This window comes from Simochromis diagramma, unplaced genomic scaffold (genome assembly GCF_900408965.1).
Source record: "Simochromis diagramma unplaced genomic scaffold, fSimDia1.1 OVJJ01000603.1, whole genome shotgun sequence".
Taxonomy (NCBI): Eukaryota; Metazoa; Chordata; class Actinopteri; order Cichliformes; family Cichlidae; genus Simochromis; species Simochromis diagramma.
Window position 1 is genome coordinate 1,476,942 of NW_024387414.1, and position 15,290 is coordinate 1,492,231.

The 15,290-nt window shown below is 46.9% G+C and overlaps 1 protein-coding gene across 4 annotated transcripts in view; it reads left to right on the forward strand.

Annotated features, from left to right (window-relative positions):
• bnc1 (basonuclin 1) overlaps positions 1-8,960 on the forward strand; it is a 60,671-nt gene extending 51,711 nt beyond the window's left edge. For all 4 annotated transcript variants that reach the window (XM_040011305.1, XM_040011308.1, XM_040011307.1 and 1 more), the window contains 3 exons: positions 1,308-1,543; positions 3,782-5,820; positions 6,828-8,960. In XM_040011305.1, the coding sequence (XP_039867239.1) occupies positions 1,308-1,543; positions 3,782-5,820; positions 6,828-7,632 (3,080 nt within the window). In that variant the 3' untranslated portion in view covers positions 7,633-8,960. The remainder of the gene's footprint in view (positions 1-1,307; positions 1,544-3,781; positions 5,821-6,827) is intronic.
• Positions 8,961-15,290: the final 6,330 nt, after the last annotated feature.

The window sequence follows — 15,290 nt, forward strand, 5'->3', positions numbered from 1 at the left end:
CACCAGCTGAGACATCCCAGTTTACTCCCAGCTGGTGTCTGTCATTCTTCCTCACATAAATAAGACGTTTCCAGAACCCTGCAGACACAATCGGTCTATTTAAAAGAAAATCGCAAACAGAAAATCAAAAATAATTCATTTTTCTTGACTGAGGATTTTATTCACTAAATATTATTTATGCAGCTTTTTTTTTAAGTAAAAGCACGAAGTAAAAAAAACAAACATTTTTTGAGTTCTCACAAAGGCCAGAAAAGTGTGATTTAAGTACTTAGAGTAACGCCCGGAGTCACCTGAAGGCTTTTTGTCTCAAGACAATCACTCATCACTTTATTGTGATACCGTCTGAAAATCTGCAGAACTGGAGCTTTCAGATTTAGGTGAACCGAAGCTTTAAAAGTCCTTTAGAGTCATCGTGATGATGGTGGACTAACAGGGTGACCGCAGCGGGATTTTAATGATCGCTGAAGTTCTGGAAGTCAGAGTTTACAGAGCGAGAGTCACATTTATTTCCTGTAATTATTCTAATGTGTCCAACACTCCGCATGAATCACCATCATTTTGTGTTCTGATGATTATTTCTGCAACACAGACTTGAATGCTGCGTTATTCACTCCAGTTAACATCGTCCAGTAATACCCACTCTGTCATACACACAATATAGAGCACGAAGTTAGAAGCCACATTTCTAAAGGACAAAAAAGAGTTAAAATAAAAAGTGAATGACATAAAAATAAATAACTAAAGAAGTTCAATAAATAAAAATCTAAATAAAATGTAATAATACCGAATAAAAATAAGCAAAATTAAGGTATCATAATAAAAAAGCTAAATTAAAATTTAGTTAAATAAAACTTAAATTAGAAATTATATATTTCTTTAAACTAAATAAATAAAATGGTAAATAGAAAGAATAAAAAGTAGTAAAACGATCTAACAGGAAATTGCTCAGTGAATGAAAACAAATAATAATAATAATAAAGGTTAAGTTGCTGAGCAACCTGAAGTGCAGTGAACAGATTTTATTTGTTGTCCAATATTTAATGAAGATTATTGTTTATTTATTTTTCATTCTTTTTCTTTTGTTCCTGTTTTGATTTGATTTGTTACATTTAGGCCCAAAGATTCGATCAAAAAAATATTAATAAATGCTTGAACTCAATTTAATAATGCAAGCGGAGTGAGCGAGCGGACAGGAATGTGAAATGTGAACATGCAGCAGCACAAACACGCATGCAGCACCCAGGCGGAGCTGAACTCTGTGATCTCAGATTAATCTAATCTGCTCAAACGTGACCCCTGTGTTTCAGCCCTGAGCAAGCTGAAGGTGCACCACATGTACCAGAGCAGCCAGGTGGAGATCGTCCACTCCAATGTGGTGTTCGACATCTGCAGCCTGATGCTGTACGGCACGCAGGCCATCCCCATCCGCCTCAAGATCCTCCTGGACCGCCTGTTCTCCGTCCTGAAGCAGGAGGAGGTGATCCAGATCCTGAACGCGCTCGACTGGACGCTGCAGGACTACATACGAGGATACGTGCTGCAGGTGAGCGCTTAGGACTGAAGAAGCCTCGGCTGGTGTGCGCGACATTTCAGGAAAGGTTTGACTGAACACGTTAGCGTTCAGCAACGGTCTGCGGCACAATGCCACCTGCATGTGTGGCTCATCAGTCAGGGGAGCAGGGACTCGATGATCAGGTTCACAAATTGATCGTGGTTCATGTTTGAATATAACAGTAAGCTTGCACATTAAAAACATGTGTGCCTGATGCACCTGTGGACACCTCATGAGGGACAAACTTAAGGACACCTGTGCTGCATCTGGCTGCAGCTGGAGAAGCTCTAGAAAGGCTCTGTGAGTGAGAAAGAGGCCTTCAATCGTCGGTGTTCATTCAGTTTAAGACTTCAGTTTAGCTGCGTCCAGGGTTTATGCTAAGCTAAGCTCAGCGCTCTTCTACAAAGAAAAGTTCTATAAAAAATAATTTAATAATTTTACAAAAGAAATCAGGATGGGGGACGTTGCTTTACTGCTGATAGCCACAGACTCTCCTTACAGTCGTATTCTGAGTGTATCAGTTATCTTCTGCTGGAGCCGTTTAACAGAGCGGCTCCCCGAGACTGGAGCCTCTAGTGGATGTTAGAGGAAGTGCAGGCTGATGTCTGACTGTTCACTTATTTCACAACAATCTGCGCATTTCTTTGTTAATTGTAACCATTTGATAAGCACAGACATGTGATCTCTCACCCCAACCAATCGCAGCAGATGGCCCCGCCCCTCCCTGAGCCTGGCTCTGCTGGAGGTTTCTTCCTGTTAAAAGGGAGTTTTTCCTTCCCACTGTCGCCAAAGTGCTGCTCACAGGGGGTCATGTGATTGTTGGCTTTTCTCTGTATCTATTATTGTAGGGTCTACCTTACATTATAAAGCACCTTGAGGCGACTGTTGTTGTGTATAAATAAAGTTGAATTGAATGTTATGTAGCTGGTAAAAGTGTTAATTTAATTAGTTTAATTAGAAAGCTGTTGGATTCAGTTTTGTTGTGGCCAAAATCTCTTTCGGGGAAACCTGAAATAATCATCTACAACTTTGTGTACTGCATGTTTTTGAGTGCATGGAGGAGATGAGCGTCTGTGAGACAAGAACGATTATTTCTGCTATTATTGGACATGCATTACGACACAATATCAATGCATATTTTTAAATATCACGCCTTCATTTCCTCCTGTTTTTGCAGCATTTTGTGGACTCGGGTTGTGTTCAGACTCAGTTTTTTGGCCGCCGCAGTGACGAAAAACAAAGTTAAAACACTTTCCTGGATAGACGTGTGAGCGGGACACCTGAGAAACACCACCACAGCCCGCGAGTACATGAAGGGAGAGACTGAAGGAATTTCTGAGGAAGGCGAGGGAGGAGGGGGAGTCAGAAAATCATGGTTGACGCCAGGCAGGAAAGGGCGGGGGGGTGCCACGGCAAAGCGATGCCACGAGCCGGTACCCCACCGAGGCGGTACCACCGTGCTCGGGGAGGTCTCCGAACTGCCCGCTACATTTGTAAACATTATGTCTTTTGCTCCAGATTTCCTCTCAAGCCGGCGCCAAGCCGGCCGGGTCCGAGGCTGCAGGCGCCGTGTCAGGCGCGCACACAGATCTCACTTCGATTAGTACATCATCAAGTATTCAAGCTGGGCTGCGTTTAATTCATGTTAGCTCATCTAATGGCGAACGTAGAGTCAGAATCCTCGACAGGCACCCAATGAATGCTCTGTGATGAAATATTAATCGCGGTTATGGCACGAAGCCGCTCCTCACTTTCAAAGACCCCCAAACTCACATGTGATTACAGCCGGGCTGAGGCAGAGAGGACCCGCTTGATCAATGCACGGCGCCTTCTGCTCCCCCCGCCCTCGCCGCAGATATGTGTGTGTGGTATGTTGTGCACGTATTTATTTGCGCTCGCCTTTGGGAGTGTGCGCGTGCGTGTGTGTGTCCTGCCGATGCAGAGCAGGCACATCCACATGATTTAAATGAAGAGAAATGACCTGCGAGATGAAGCGCTGCGTGTCTGCGTAATGAGCTTTCTCGGGGTTCTGCGCTGCCCGCTCGCATTAACACTCCATCTGATTCCTTTATTTAGCCGCCCTGCCAATCTGCTTTATAAGGTGTGTCGTGCAGCCCACTGTGTGAATATGTATGAGCAAACCAGCAGACACTTTTAATGCCGATGATGAAACCGCTCTCTCCTTTCTTTCTCCTACTTCCTCTGCCCTCTCCTCTCTTCTCTCTGCAGGATGTCGCGGGGAAGGTGTTGGACCGCTGGGCGATCATGACGTTCGAGGAGGAGATCGCCACGCTGCAGCAGTTCCTGCGTTTCGGGGAGACCAAATCCATCGTGGAGCTGATGGCTCTGCAGGACAAAGAGGGCCAGGCAGTGCTGGTTCCCAGCACCCGCACCAACTCCGACATCCGCACGTTCATCGAGCGAAACACCCCCCGCACGGCTGCCAACCTCTCCGCGTCCAAGACCGATAAGCTGAGCGGCAACAGCATGCACCACTTCGAGAACTTCATCAACAGCATGGCCTTCATGCTGCCGTTCCAGCTGCTCGGCTCTGTCCCGGCGCCGTTCCTGGGCTCGCACACGGGGGCGATGCAACAGCAGCACCAGCAACATCAGCAGCACCAGCCGCTGTGCCGCGGGCTGATGGAGCAGCAGGGCCAGCGGCAGGACGTTCAGGGGCGGGACGGTCTGCTCAGGGACAATCACCCCTCTCTGTCGCACCCGACGGAGAGCACGCTGCTCAGCTCCGGCGCCATCTCGTTCTCAGCTGACCTCGACCGAAGTGGAGACAAGCCGACGGACGGCCTCTCTGCCAGCACGAAGATCGAGGCCGAGGACTTCTCCACCAGTGACAATTACTCAGACGGGCCCTCCACACCGTGCACGCCGTCCATCAGCTCCGACGTGACCCAGATGTCACCGGAGAGCAAACTGCGCTCATTGGACAGAAACGGGAGCGGCGGTGGCGTCTCGGGAGGCATCGCCGGAGGAGGCTCTCTGAAGAAGGGTCGTGTGTTTTGCAACGCCTGCGAGAAGACGTTCTATGACAAAGGCACGCTGAAAATCCACTACAACGCAGTGCACCTCAAGATCAAGCACAAGTGCACCATCGAGGGCTGCAACATGGTGTTCAGCTCGCTGCGCAGCCGCAATCGCCACAGTGCCAACCCAAACCCACGCCTCCATATGCCCATGAACCGCAACAACCGGGACAAAGACCTGCGGAGCAACTTGTCCGCTGACGAGAGCTCTGAAGGAGAGAAGAGGCCTGAATACGGCACCCCCATCTCCATCTGCTCTGCAGAGAGCCAAAAATCGGTGTCCAGCTACATGGTGAGCCACATGGACTCTGGCTCCAAGCTCCACAGCAGCTCGTTCCCCAGCATGGGCCAAAGCGGCATCCTCTTCCCCAACTTAAAAACAGTCCAGCCAGTCCTGCCTTTCTACAGAAGCCTGGTAACCCCGGCTGAGCTCGCCAACACCCCGGGAACGCTACCCTCGCTTCCTCTGCTGTCCTCCTCTGTGCCCGTCAAACCCCTCACAGCCCCCGAGCCCTGCACGACTGACCCGATACCAAAGAAAAAGTCTCGCAAGTCCAGCATGCCAATAAAGATAGAAAAGGAGATGGTGGAGCGAGACGAGCAGGATAAGGAGAGCAGCTCCGAGGATGAGGCTCCCTTACACGGCAGGGACAAGGACGAGTGCGACGGTAACAAAGAGGAAGGACGTCTGTGCACAAGACAAGCTGGGGAGGAGAAGGAAGCCAGAGACGCGTACCAGGGCAAAGACATGGAGAGAGAGCAAAGTTTGGAGAGAGAAAGGACAGAGAGGGAGGACAAAGACGACGGCTCGAGGCTGGCCGAGACCGGCGTCATCACCTGCGCGTCCTCCCCCTTCGAAAACAGGCTGATGGACAATCACTGTGACGACAGCTCGCTCTGCCAGGACCCAGAGAGGGAGGACCGCGAGCACGCCCTCAACAAGATGTCAGAACTCAAGTGGGACGACGGCGAGCACAGGCTGACGAATGGCGGCGGCCCCCAGCTCATAGAGAGGGAGGCGTCCGATGGCTGCGGAGATGACTACGGAGGGTTATCTCACCTCGATCCCGACGCCGTCCTGCCGCACCACTGTGAGATCTGCAGCAAGAACTTCAAAAACCCCTACAGCGTCAAGATGCACTACCAAAACGTCCACCTGAAGGAGATGCACATGTGCACGGTGGACGGCTGCAACGCCGCCTTCCCCTCCCGCAGGAGCAGAGACAGGTGAGAGGCGCTCGATTTCTCCTCCTGACACAAGTGCACGTTCGAGTATTTATAAACAACAACTTAAAGTCACGACTCGAAAGTGCAGCCTGCATGTCTGTGCAGCACCACGTCAGGTTTCTGTATTCATGAATCTGTAGGAAACGTTACAAACTGCATCTGTTCGCACTGACGGTGCAGCTGCAGCTGAAAGTGCATCTGCTTTAGCAAACTGTGTCCTCGAGCCTCGTCAATCAAAAACAGAGTCGGGGTTTGGCGCTCACAGGGTAAAGACTGTACGTGTGTGATGACAGCCTGTTCTCGTGCTGGCTGCGTCTCACAGATACAGATCGATCCATTTGTACTTATATAGCACCAAATCACAGCAGCAGTCGCCCCAAGGCTCATTATAGTGTAAAACATCAATAGACAATCAGATGACCCCCTATGAGCTAGCATTTGGTGACAGTGGAGAGGAAAAACCTCGCCTGCTCAGATTCAAGCTCTCGCTCTTTCAAAGGGGACAGTTCATCATCACCATAGCGACAGAACAGCAGTGTGACCTCTGTGGGAGTTTTTCTTCCCCGGTGTCGCCTACTGCTTCCCCCTGACTGTTGGGTCTTTACTGGATAAAGTGATCGTTGCTGTGTTGTGTTGTTTTGGTGCTGAATTGAACTGAACTTCCATCAGCTAATAGCAATTCGACATTTCTGAAGGTGCTTCTCACTTTGTACCCAAACCACAGCAGAGGGCTAAGAACGCTGCCCTGCGTTAATGTTTGTGGAAAACAGCCACGTGTCACCTGAAATCTCGTCACCTTGTTAAAAACACTGAAGACACTTTTTATCCGAACCTTCCAAAAGTGATCCAAACTCGGATAGCCCTCTCTGTCAGTGCGATGTGCGCTCGCATGCAGACGGACGCTCATCACTCTTTGTGCAGCTGCAATAACAATAAATGTTTCAGATGAAATTTTGAGGTAAACTGACTGAAACACTCACAGTGTCATTTTTGTTTTTCACCCGCAGACACAGCGCCAACCTGAACCTGCACCACAAGCTGCTGACCAAAGACTCCTTCAGCCCGGCCAACGCCCTCTACTCTCACGCCTCCCTTTGTCGAGACAGAGACTCTGCCGGGCTGGAGTACTGCCAAGAGCAGCGGGACCGAGACCCGCCCCACCGGGATCCGAGCGGCCAGACCTCCGTCATCTTCCGAGGGCACAACCGCATGGGTCTGGTCTTCCCGATGAGCAAAATGTCCACGGCTCTGGACAGCGCCGAGGCGTCTCCGGTGGGAGAGACTCAGGGATTGGGAGGTGGGGAAGGCGGCGTAAGCGGGGAGGATGGGGCGGTCCTGGACCTGAGCACCTCATCCTCTGCCCCGCCTCGTGGCAGCGCTCAGTCTTCCTGGGACTCAGACGGAGCCGGCAGCGAGGAAGGGGAGGGGGCCGAGGAAGACGAGGAGGAGGCGCTCCCCGTGGAGGACAGCGATGAAAGCTGCGATGGGATCGGCGTGGGCAGGCCCGGGGGCGACGAGCTTGCACTCGAAGGGGGGAGGACCCTGGGCTGTGGCGAGGGAGGACAAGGAGGGCTTCAGGGAGGTGGGGGTGGATCTCCAATAACGTGCCACGTCTGCCAAAAGGTCTACAGCAACAAGGGCACATTCAGAGCCCATTACAAGACTGTCCATCTGAGACTTCTTCACAAGTGTAAAGTCCCCGGCTGCGACACGTCGTTCTCCTCCGTGCGGAGCAGGAACAGGCACAGCCAGAACCCGAACCTCCACAGGAACCTGGCTGTTAGCTCGGGTTCCCCCATGGAACAGGAGTAGACCTCAAAGGCCAACGTTTACTTTGTCCAAGTTGTTCTTTTGTTGTTTTTCCTGGGCGCGTAATAAAGAAGGCTCACCCGTTAGCACTTTGGAAACATCACGCCGTCATTCATCCGTTACTGTAGGCGAGAAAGGGACGAGCAGAGAGGAAACCAAATTCATTTAAAACAACCAAAACCTGCGCAGGTCAGCCAGTTGGTTTCGGCGTCGTGCTGATTTATTTTGGTTTTCCTTTGAGCCCTTTAAAAAAAACCATCCGTGTGGACTAAAGTTTTCCTTGTGTTGTCGAATCCTGCAAGTGTTTTTTCTCTTCCAGTGTTTCTGTCGTCGGACGTCCACGTCTGCCCCGTGAAGCCGTAGTGAAGTAACTCTTACACTCGTCGTTTCACTCGTCCCAGCAAAACAGTCTCTGTTGAAAAGCTATTGTGTTGTGAGGTAGAACAATAAGTTATTGTACGGTGTTTCTATGATCTGTCTTCACTGTTCTCTTTGTTGCAAACTGCTAATGTTGACCAAAGATTTTTTCTCAGTTCACAGTTGTGTGTGTGTGTGTGTGTGTGTGTGTGCGCGCGTGTGTTTGTGTGTACGGACCCTTCCTGTTGTGGGAGGGGTTATGCAGTATTAAGAGGTCCGCCCGGTCTTCGCCTTCATCGTTTTTAACAGCAGTATTCAGGCGTGGGCGTGGCCTAAAACAGTAAAATATATAGAAATGTTGACTGAAAGGGTGAAATCCTGTCTTTTGTTGGTGTTTTTGTAAAGAAATGTTCTCACGCAGCCAGACTTGATGTTGTTCGCGTGGTTCCTTGCAGTAACCTCACCGACTGGACAAACGGCAGAAAGATGCCACCTCTGGAGGCAGGAAGGATGTACTGTGAAAGAGTCAAACACTGAGAAATAATCAAGACAAAATGCAGTTTCTGAATCTGGCCCTTTGCCCTGAGCACACCTTACACGAAGAGCCGGAAACAAAATGTTTGAGCTGTAGATTCTGTGAATAATTTGTTCTGAAAGACACCAAAAGAAAAGAAGCTGTGTAAAATGGAAGAACTTCACCACTAACATTACGTTTCTTTACGTGAACATAAACACTGTGTTGTACATTCCTGATTTGGTTTACTGTCCTGGTTTTGCTCGGTATTCTGCATATTTCCTTTCAGTCTGTATTTAAACGCGATGGCTCAGATTTAAGGTCGCGCTCGTTTGTTGTTTGGATTCGTTCATATTAAAAAAAGAGCAAAAACCGAGACATGTGGATAGATGTTCATGTTTCTTTTGAATTAATGTTACAATATTCATTCAGTTAAATAAAAAGCCATATGTTTGCAAGACTCCAGTCACTTATTTTGAATTCCTGCATTAAAAGCATGTCGGTCTGTACGCTGCACAAGCTTTTCATCAGGTCACTGAAAACTACTGTTAACAAAACAAAAGATTGAGAGCATCAGGACACTCTCAGAAGTCCCAGAAATATTTCTGTGTCATGCAGTGATGCAACTCCGGAGTTGCAGCTTGTTAGCTAGCTGCTCCACATCGACTGCCGTCTGCGACGTCCTTCGGTCATGACGGGAAATCTCTGAAGAAATGAAGAAATAGTTGCAAACTTTATAGTAATAACCAGGAACAAGTAATTAACTGTAAATTATGTTAATTCGTGTAATATTATAAAATCAGAAGAAAAAACTGATTCAGTGTGACTTTTTTTCTGCTTTAAATCTCAGCTAAATATAACATTATAGCCAGTGTTGCATTGATGCTACAAACGTGTCTGTGTGTGTCCACTGTTGGACACGTGCTGGTTTTCTAACACTGGAAAATAACTAGAAATGCTGGTAGTTTGTGGACACATGTAGACTCTGCTCTACTGGAGATTTTGCAGTGTGTGACTTGTAAACATTCAAAGATTGAAAGAGCTGTTCTGTGGCTATGAATACAAAGTGAGAGCGCACACTGGACCAGAGTCATGAAGCCTGATTTCTACTGTTGGCGTCTGTGTGATGTCACAGCTCAGCTGGGAGACTGAAATAAACAGAAAAAGGTTTAAAATATAACAGCAGAAGAAGAATCAGTGAAAAATGTTCTAAGGCTAAATGGTGAATTATACAAAATAAAGTTTTTTCAAATCATGACAACAGTCGACTTTAGGTGCGTTGTACACTATTCAAAGTGCTTCGTCCCCTTTCATCATTCACACAAAAAAGTGTTTTCTGTCTACCAGTCACACACACCCGGGGGTTCAGACGACCCCCTGTGAGCAGCGCCGGCAACAGTGGGCAGGAGAAACCTCCGGCAGAGCAAGGCTCTTGTTTTGCTGCTCCTGTGTGAAGCATCCTTGGTTTTCTTGAAAGGTGCCAGAACAATTTAACGAATTATTATTGTTATTATTATTAATACAGACAGTATCAGTCTATAATGTTTACACAAAGTAACAGGAACAGCTACTTAATCTCATAATTTACGTTTCAATTGAATCAATTAATTCAAGGTAATTAAAACACCTGATCTGATGCACTTACCTGTCCGGCCGTCCACCAGCTCAGGTACCTCAGGAGGATTCAGCCTGCGGTGAGACAGCGCCCCGACCCACAGACTCTCCCTGACTCTTTATTCCTATTTTTATTTAATCAAACATTTTGCATCCCAGCGGTCGGGTCTTTGTTTGTGAGAGAAGAAGTTCAAATGTGCTTGAATATGATTCATTTACGTATTTATTGTTGTTGTAATTCACAGTTGCGGTAGGATTGTTCTTTCTCCACCTTGGTGTCAGATGGATGACTGTATATGTAAACTCTTATTATATCATTCAGCACACAGCAGCATACAGTGAGATAGCAGCGGGGAAAGGACAGAGAACTGTGAGACGCGCTGAGATTTGACTAATTACAAGGAACATGAATATTAAATGTGTTTATATGTATGAAAACAGACACGTCTAAACATAAAAACTGCATTAATACCATGAAAGGGTCAGTCAGAAACACGCACAGTGACCCGTGTTTTAACAGCAGATTTCTGCACATGCAGGACGGAGAAGCTCCTGTTACGCAAACAGTGGGAAATATATTTGAGTTTGAACTTTTCCTAAGCAAGCACACGCGTCCTCATGCTCGTGCACTGAATCATTCGAACGTCACTGACACTCATCTGTCCTCTGAAGCTCTTAAAATCAACGTGTCACTGAAATTTCTTAAAGCCTGAAATTCTGTGTTATTACTGAAGCCACAATGAAGAAAATAACGAAGCCCAGTCCCAAAACATTGGTGAGCTGTGTAGAGTGCAAATTAAAACAGAAATCAATGACTTGCAAATGTCATAAACATATATTTTATTTATAATAGAAAATATATGAAATGTTTCAACTGGGAAATTTTACTATGACCTCATTTTCAATTTAATGTAACATGTCTCAGAAATGTTGTTATGGAGCAACAAACAGCTAGAAAATAAACCCTGTACCATAGAAACAGCTGGAGGAACAGGTCACGTGACCTCGTGTAAAAGGAGCGTCTTATAGAGGCGGAGCTTCTCTGAGGTAAAGACGGACAGATGCCTGATTGACGTGTGAGGATGTTTGGTGATAGCAGCTGTATTTCAGTGTAAGGAAGGTTTAGTCCTCTATGTTTGAAGCTGAGCTGACTGTTAGTCAGTAGGTCTGCATGTCCACGTGTTCCTCCTTCAGCTTTGCCACCATGTTTCTGTGGCCGACCTTGTGTTTTCCAGGCGATGCCCATCCTGGAGCGATCCGAGGACATGCCCGAGCCGCTGTGAGCACTTTGTCTGTGTTTAGAGCTCTCCACTCGACTGACTTTTGGCCAGATGTGTCATATTTTCGGAGGCATCCATTGTGAAAGCTTTCAATCTTATGCCACCTTTCACCATGTGCCAGCATTTCAAACCACAGAGGAGAGCACCGCAGTTTACAGTCTGACCTTTGTTCTAAGGCTGTATCGCACGATTTGAACTGTACGTGGATAAACTGTACAGCTGTGAATTCTTTGCTTGTCAGCTTCCAAAACATTTTACTTGGTTTGCAAGCAGAAGCCAGTCTGTCAGCTCTGCATCATCTCCAGCAAATGCAGCGGTATCGTATGAACCCAGCAACGCCAAACGTGTCAGAGCGTGTTGGGCTCCAAACCTGCGCTCTTTACCGCCAGGTCAGAGACACCTCGCTGACTCACTGGTTACCTTCAGTAATGAGCTCACCTGGTTTCGCATCACCTGTAACAGCTGGAGGACCTACCCTTGGTCCAGTATCAGTGCTAATTTCCTTTTTGGTTCCCCTTCGTTCATTTCTTCCTTTTCATGAAAGACACCTTCTTCCTTTCACTCAGCTGTGAGTGCAGATAAACCAGGGGTGACAGTCAGTCTGTGGGACGTGTGCCGTCCTGCTGGCTTGCATAACAAACTTGGGGTCTTTCTGCGTTAGCCCTGTGATTGACTGTTGACCCGTTCAGGTTTACCCCCACCTTCCACCCTCTGCCAGCCCGTCCAGCACCCTGAGCAGAAGATGGATGGTCTGGTCCTTTCTCTAAAGAAGCACACTCTGAAACTGTCACATTAAATAAGTAAAACAGTCTCAGATGTTGGTTTTTTGCACGGCTCTCTGCTGAGAGCTCAGTCATGACTTTCTCCCATAATTTAAAAAAACAAATCTTTTTACTTTTTAAGTAACTGGTTCTGTGTACGTCCTGTGGAGTAGCTGTGGATGCTGTGGGTGATGTTACTCAGTGTAAAGCTGATGATGATTCAGACCTCTGACTCCAGTGAAGGTATCAGTTCACACTCTTGTGATGTGAGACACTATTAAGGAGAAAATACAGCTGTGCTCAACTGGACCCTTAAGCAGGCCGGTAGTGGCCCCCGGGCCATATGTTTGACACCCCTGAACTAAACCATCTCTGTCACGGAGACGAGGACTCGCTGGATGATTTAATGATGTCAGCAAATGCTTTTGGCTCTTTTCTTTTAAAACAACAAGGCTTTAGAAGTGATATGAGGCAGGTTATCTTTCCATCGGGCCTTGCTCACAGGTCAGGGAGGGGCGTGGCCTGCAACACGACTGGGCTCAGGTCAGCCTCGGCTTGACCCTTTCACTGCTACGCCACCCAGACTTGGCGAGCAAACAAAGCAAACACAAACTGCTGTAGACGCACGCACACAGGTGACGGGAACACGACAGGTTTTGTGTTGAAGTTGATTAATAGGTTTGATATCTCTGTGATTTTTGCTTCTTTTGGATGATAACACGGGGGAGACACTGAAACTGCAGTCAGCACTGATTAACATTTACATTCCTGCAAAATGGCACGCTCTCCACTGTCCAAAAAGAAGCTCTCAGAGTTATTGAAGAGGTGAATTAATCACTGTATTCCCGCTGCACAAAGGTAAAGGGCAGGGATGGAAATGGACGGGGACAGTGGAAGCATCGTTGGACTTGCATTAAAAAAGCGAGGAGGACAAATCTGTTACGCAACATGCCAAAGTATTGCACTATTACAGAGGGCTGAAAGCCTTGCATAACTCAACAATCCAACCCACCCGTCACATTTACTGTACATTAGTGAGCCTGCAGAGCCGTTCCTCATCACTTAGGAGCTGAAAAACCCAGTTCTGACAAGTGGCCCCCATCCTTTTTCTCTGGCACATTGCAGAAATCTAGTACCACTCAGAGAGGGCACAGTGGGTTATTTCAGTCCCTCCTGTGTGCTGCATGTAGGCGACAATATCCAGCAGAGAAGCTGGTTGATCTGTAGAGGTGGAGCACTCGCTCAGCTTCCTCCACAGAGTCGTATCTGTATCCGGAACAGCTTGCATCTTTGGGGCTATTTTTAAGAAGCAGTGGACGCTTTCAGAAGCTGTTCGCTGGTAAATTTGGAACAGATCGAGGAGACTACTGAGCTGCAGAGGTTTGCTGTGTTCAGGACTGATAGTCGAGACAAACATGAGCTGCTGCTTGCTTCATCTCTGAGCTCAGTAAACACTTTCCTGCTAAGTTTATGGTCTCAGTCTGACTGAACCAAACACGATGTCCCTTGTACATCGATGAACATTGTACATTTGTTTTGCCCACTAGGGGTCACTGCAACAAACAGCAAGCACAGAATTATTGCAGAAACTCAGAAGCAGAGTCAGGAATGATGTGGCAGACCCCGACGTATGACTCGTGAGACAAGATTTAATCTTAAACACAGACTTCATTGGTGGCGACAGATGGAGTAAACCATAACAGAGCAGAACAGGAGCGAAAAACAGGACTAGAAGGATACAAAGCAACAGAAGAAAACGTGAATCACGATGCAACCCAGAACAGAAGCAAACTGAGGGTTTAAATACACAAGAAAAGTTCAGGGGAGGATGGAGACACCTGGTGAAACACAGCTAAACTAAATCTACCTGATGAGACAAGAGGAAGAGAAACTGAACATAAGGCTCACAGGAAGTAACAGACATACAAACCTGACCTAAACAGGGGAGCACAGAGACTGAAACAAAGATCACCAACAGGTTGAAGAGAGAGACCGGGCAGCTCATCTAAGCCAGCTCTTATATCCTGGACAACGGAGGTGAGCCTCATTAGCTCACAATGCTTCCATGCAGCATGTCAGGCTTTCTTCAGGGAGTTGACGGGGAGACAGAAAGAAATCACAAAAGAAGGTGAAACTAGAATACACACAGAAGATATATATCAGTGACCATCTCACTAATGCAATAAAAGAACCAAACCGAAACATGAACTCATGAAGCTCACTGGGATGAAGAACATTAGCATTCATTTGGAGCTGTGTTCCTGTCTGATCTAATCCGTCTGTTTTGGTGCATCATCTCAGACTCTTCAGCTTCTAAATTCCAGGCCGAGTTCAGAGAGGATTTTCTTTACATGAGTCTTTTCAGTGAAAATGACTCCCTGCTGCTGCAGAAAAAGGCTGATACAGCAGCGAGGCTCAACCAGACAGCAAAGCGGTGAAAATAATGATGCAAAGGAGCCTCAGAGAGCAGCTGAGCCGAGGTAAAAACTCACTGTGTATTAGTCTAAGTGGCAAACTTTCCACAACACATCTTTTAAAAATATATTTATTACCTAAAAAGACAGAAACCTAAGCACACTCATGTTAAAAAGTAAGAGAGAAAATGTCTCAATCCAATCACTTAATCCTTAAAGCATTCTTGTAAAAACAAAAGCGTCCTGTTCATGCCCGAGTCTGAAAAGTTGATTTTACACAATGATGTTTTTAGAAAACATGAGCTGAGCGCTCGCCACGCCGGGCTCCTTTTTTGTGTCTTTATTTTCTCACATCTCAGTGAAACTGTCCTCTGTTGTAACCAGAGAACACGACCGTCGTCCAGTGGCTTAATTATATTACACTCATGTAAATGACATTTAAAGCTAAGACTCTATGTTCATTTTAAATCTGAGATACATAAATATGAAGCAGGTCCACATTTGAACACATGCATTACATCTGAATCCGCACTGAGGAAGGTTAGCTTGGATCTGAACCCCACTGAGTGTCCTCACTGTTGTGAGGAGGCACAGAAACCTGCAGCCGTCCAGCAGCTGCAGAGATTTTGGAGAAAAAGTAGTCAACAGTTTCTGAACGCTGAGATTTTTTCTGACTTTGTTTAATGTTAAATTTAACATTTTTGTATTTCAATAAATTTTT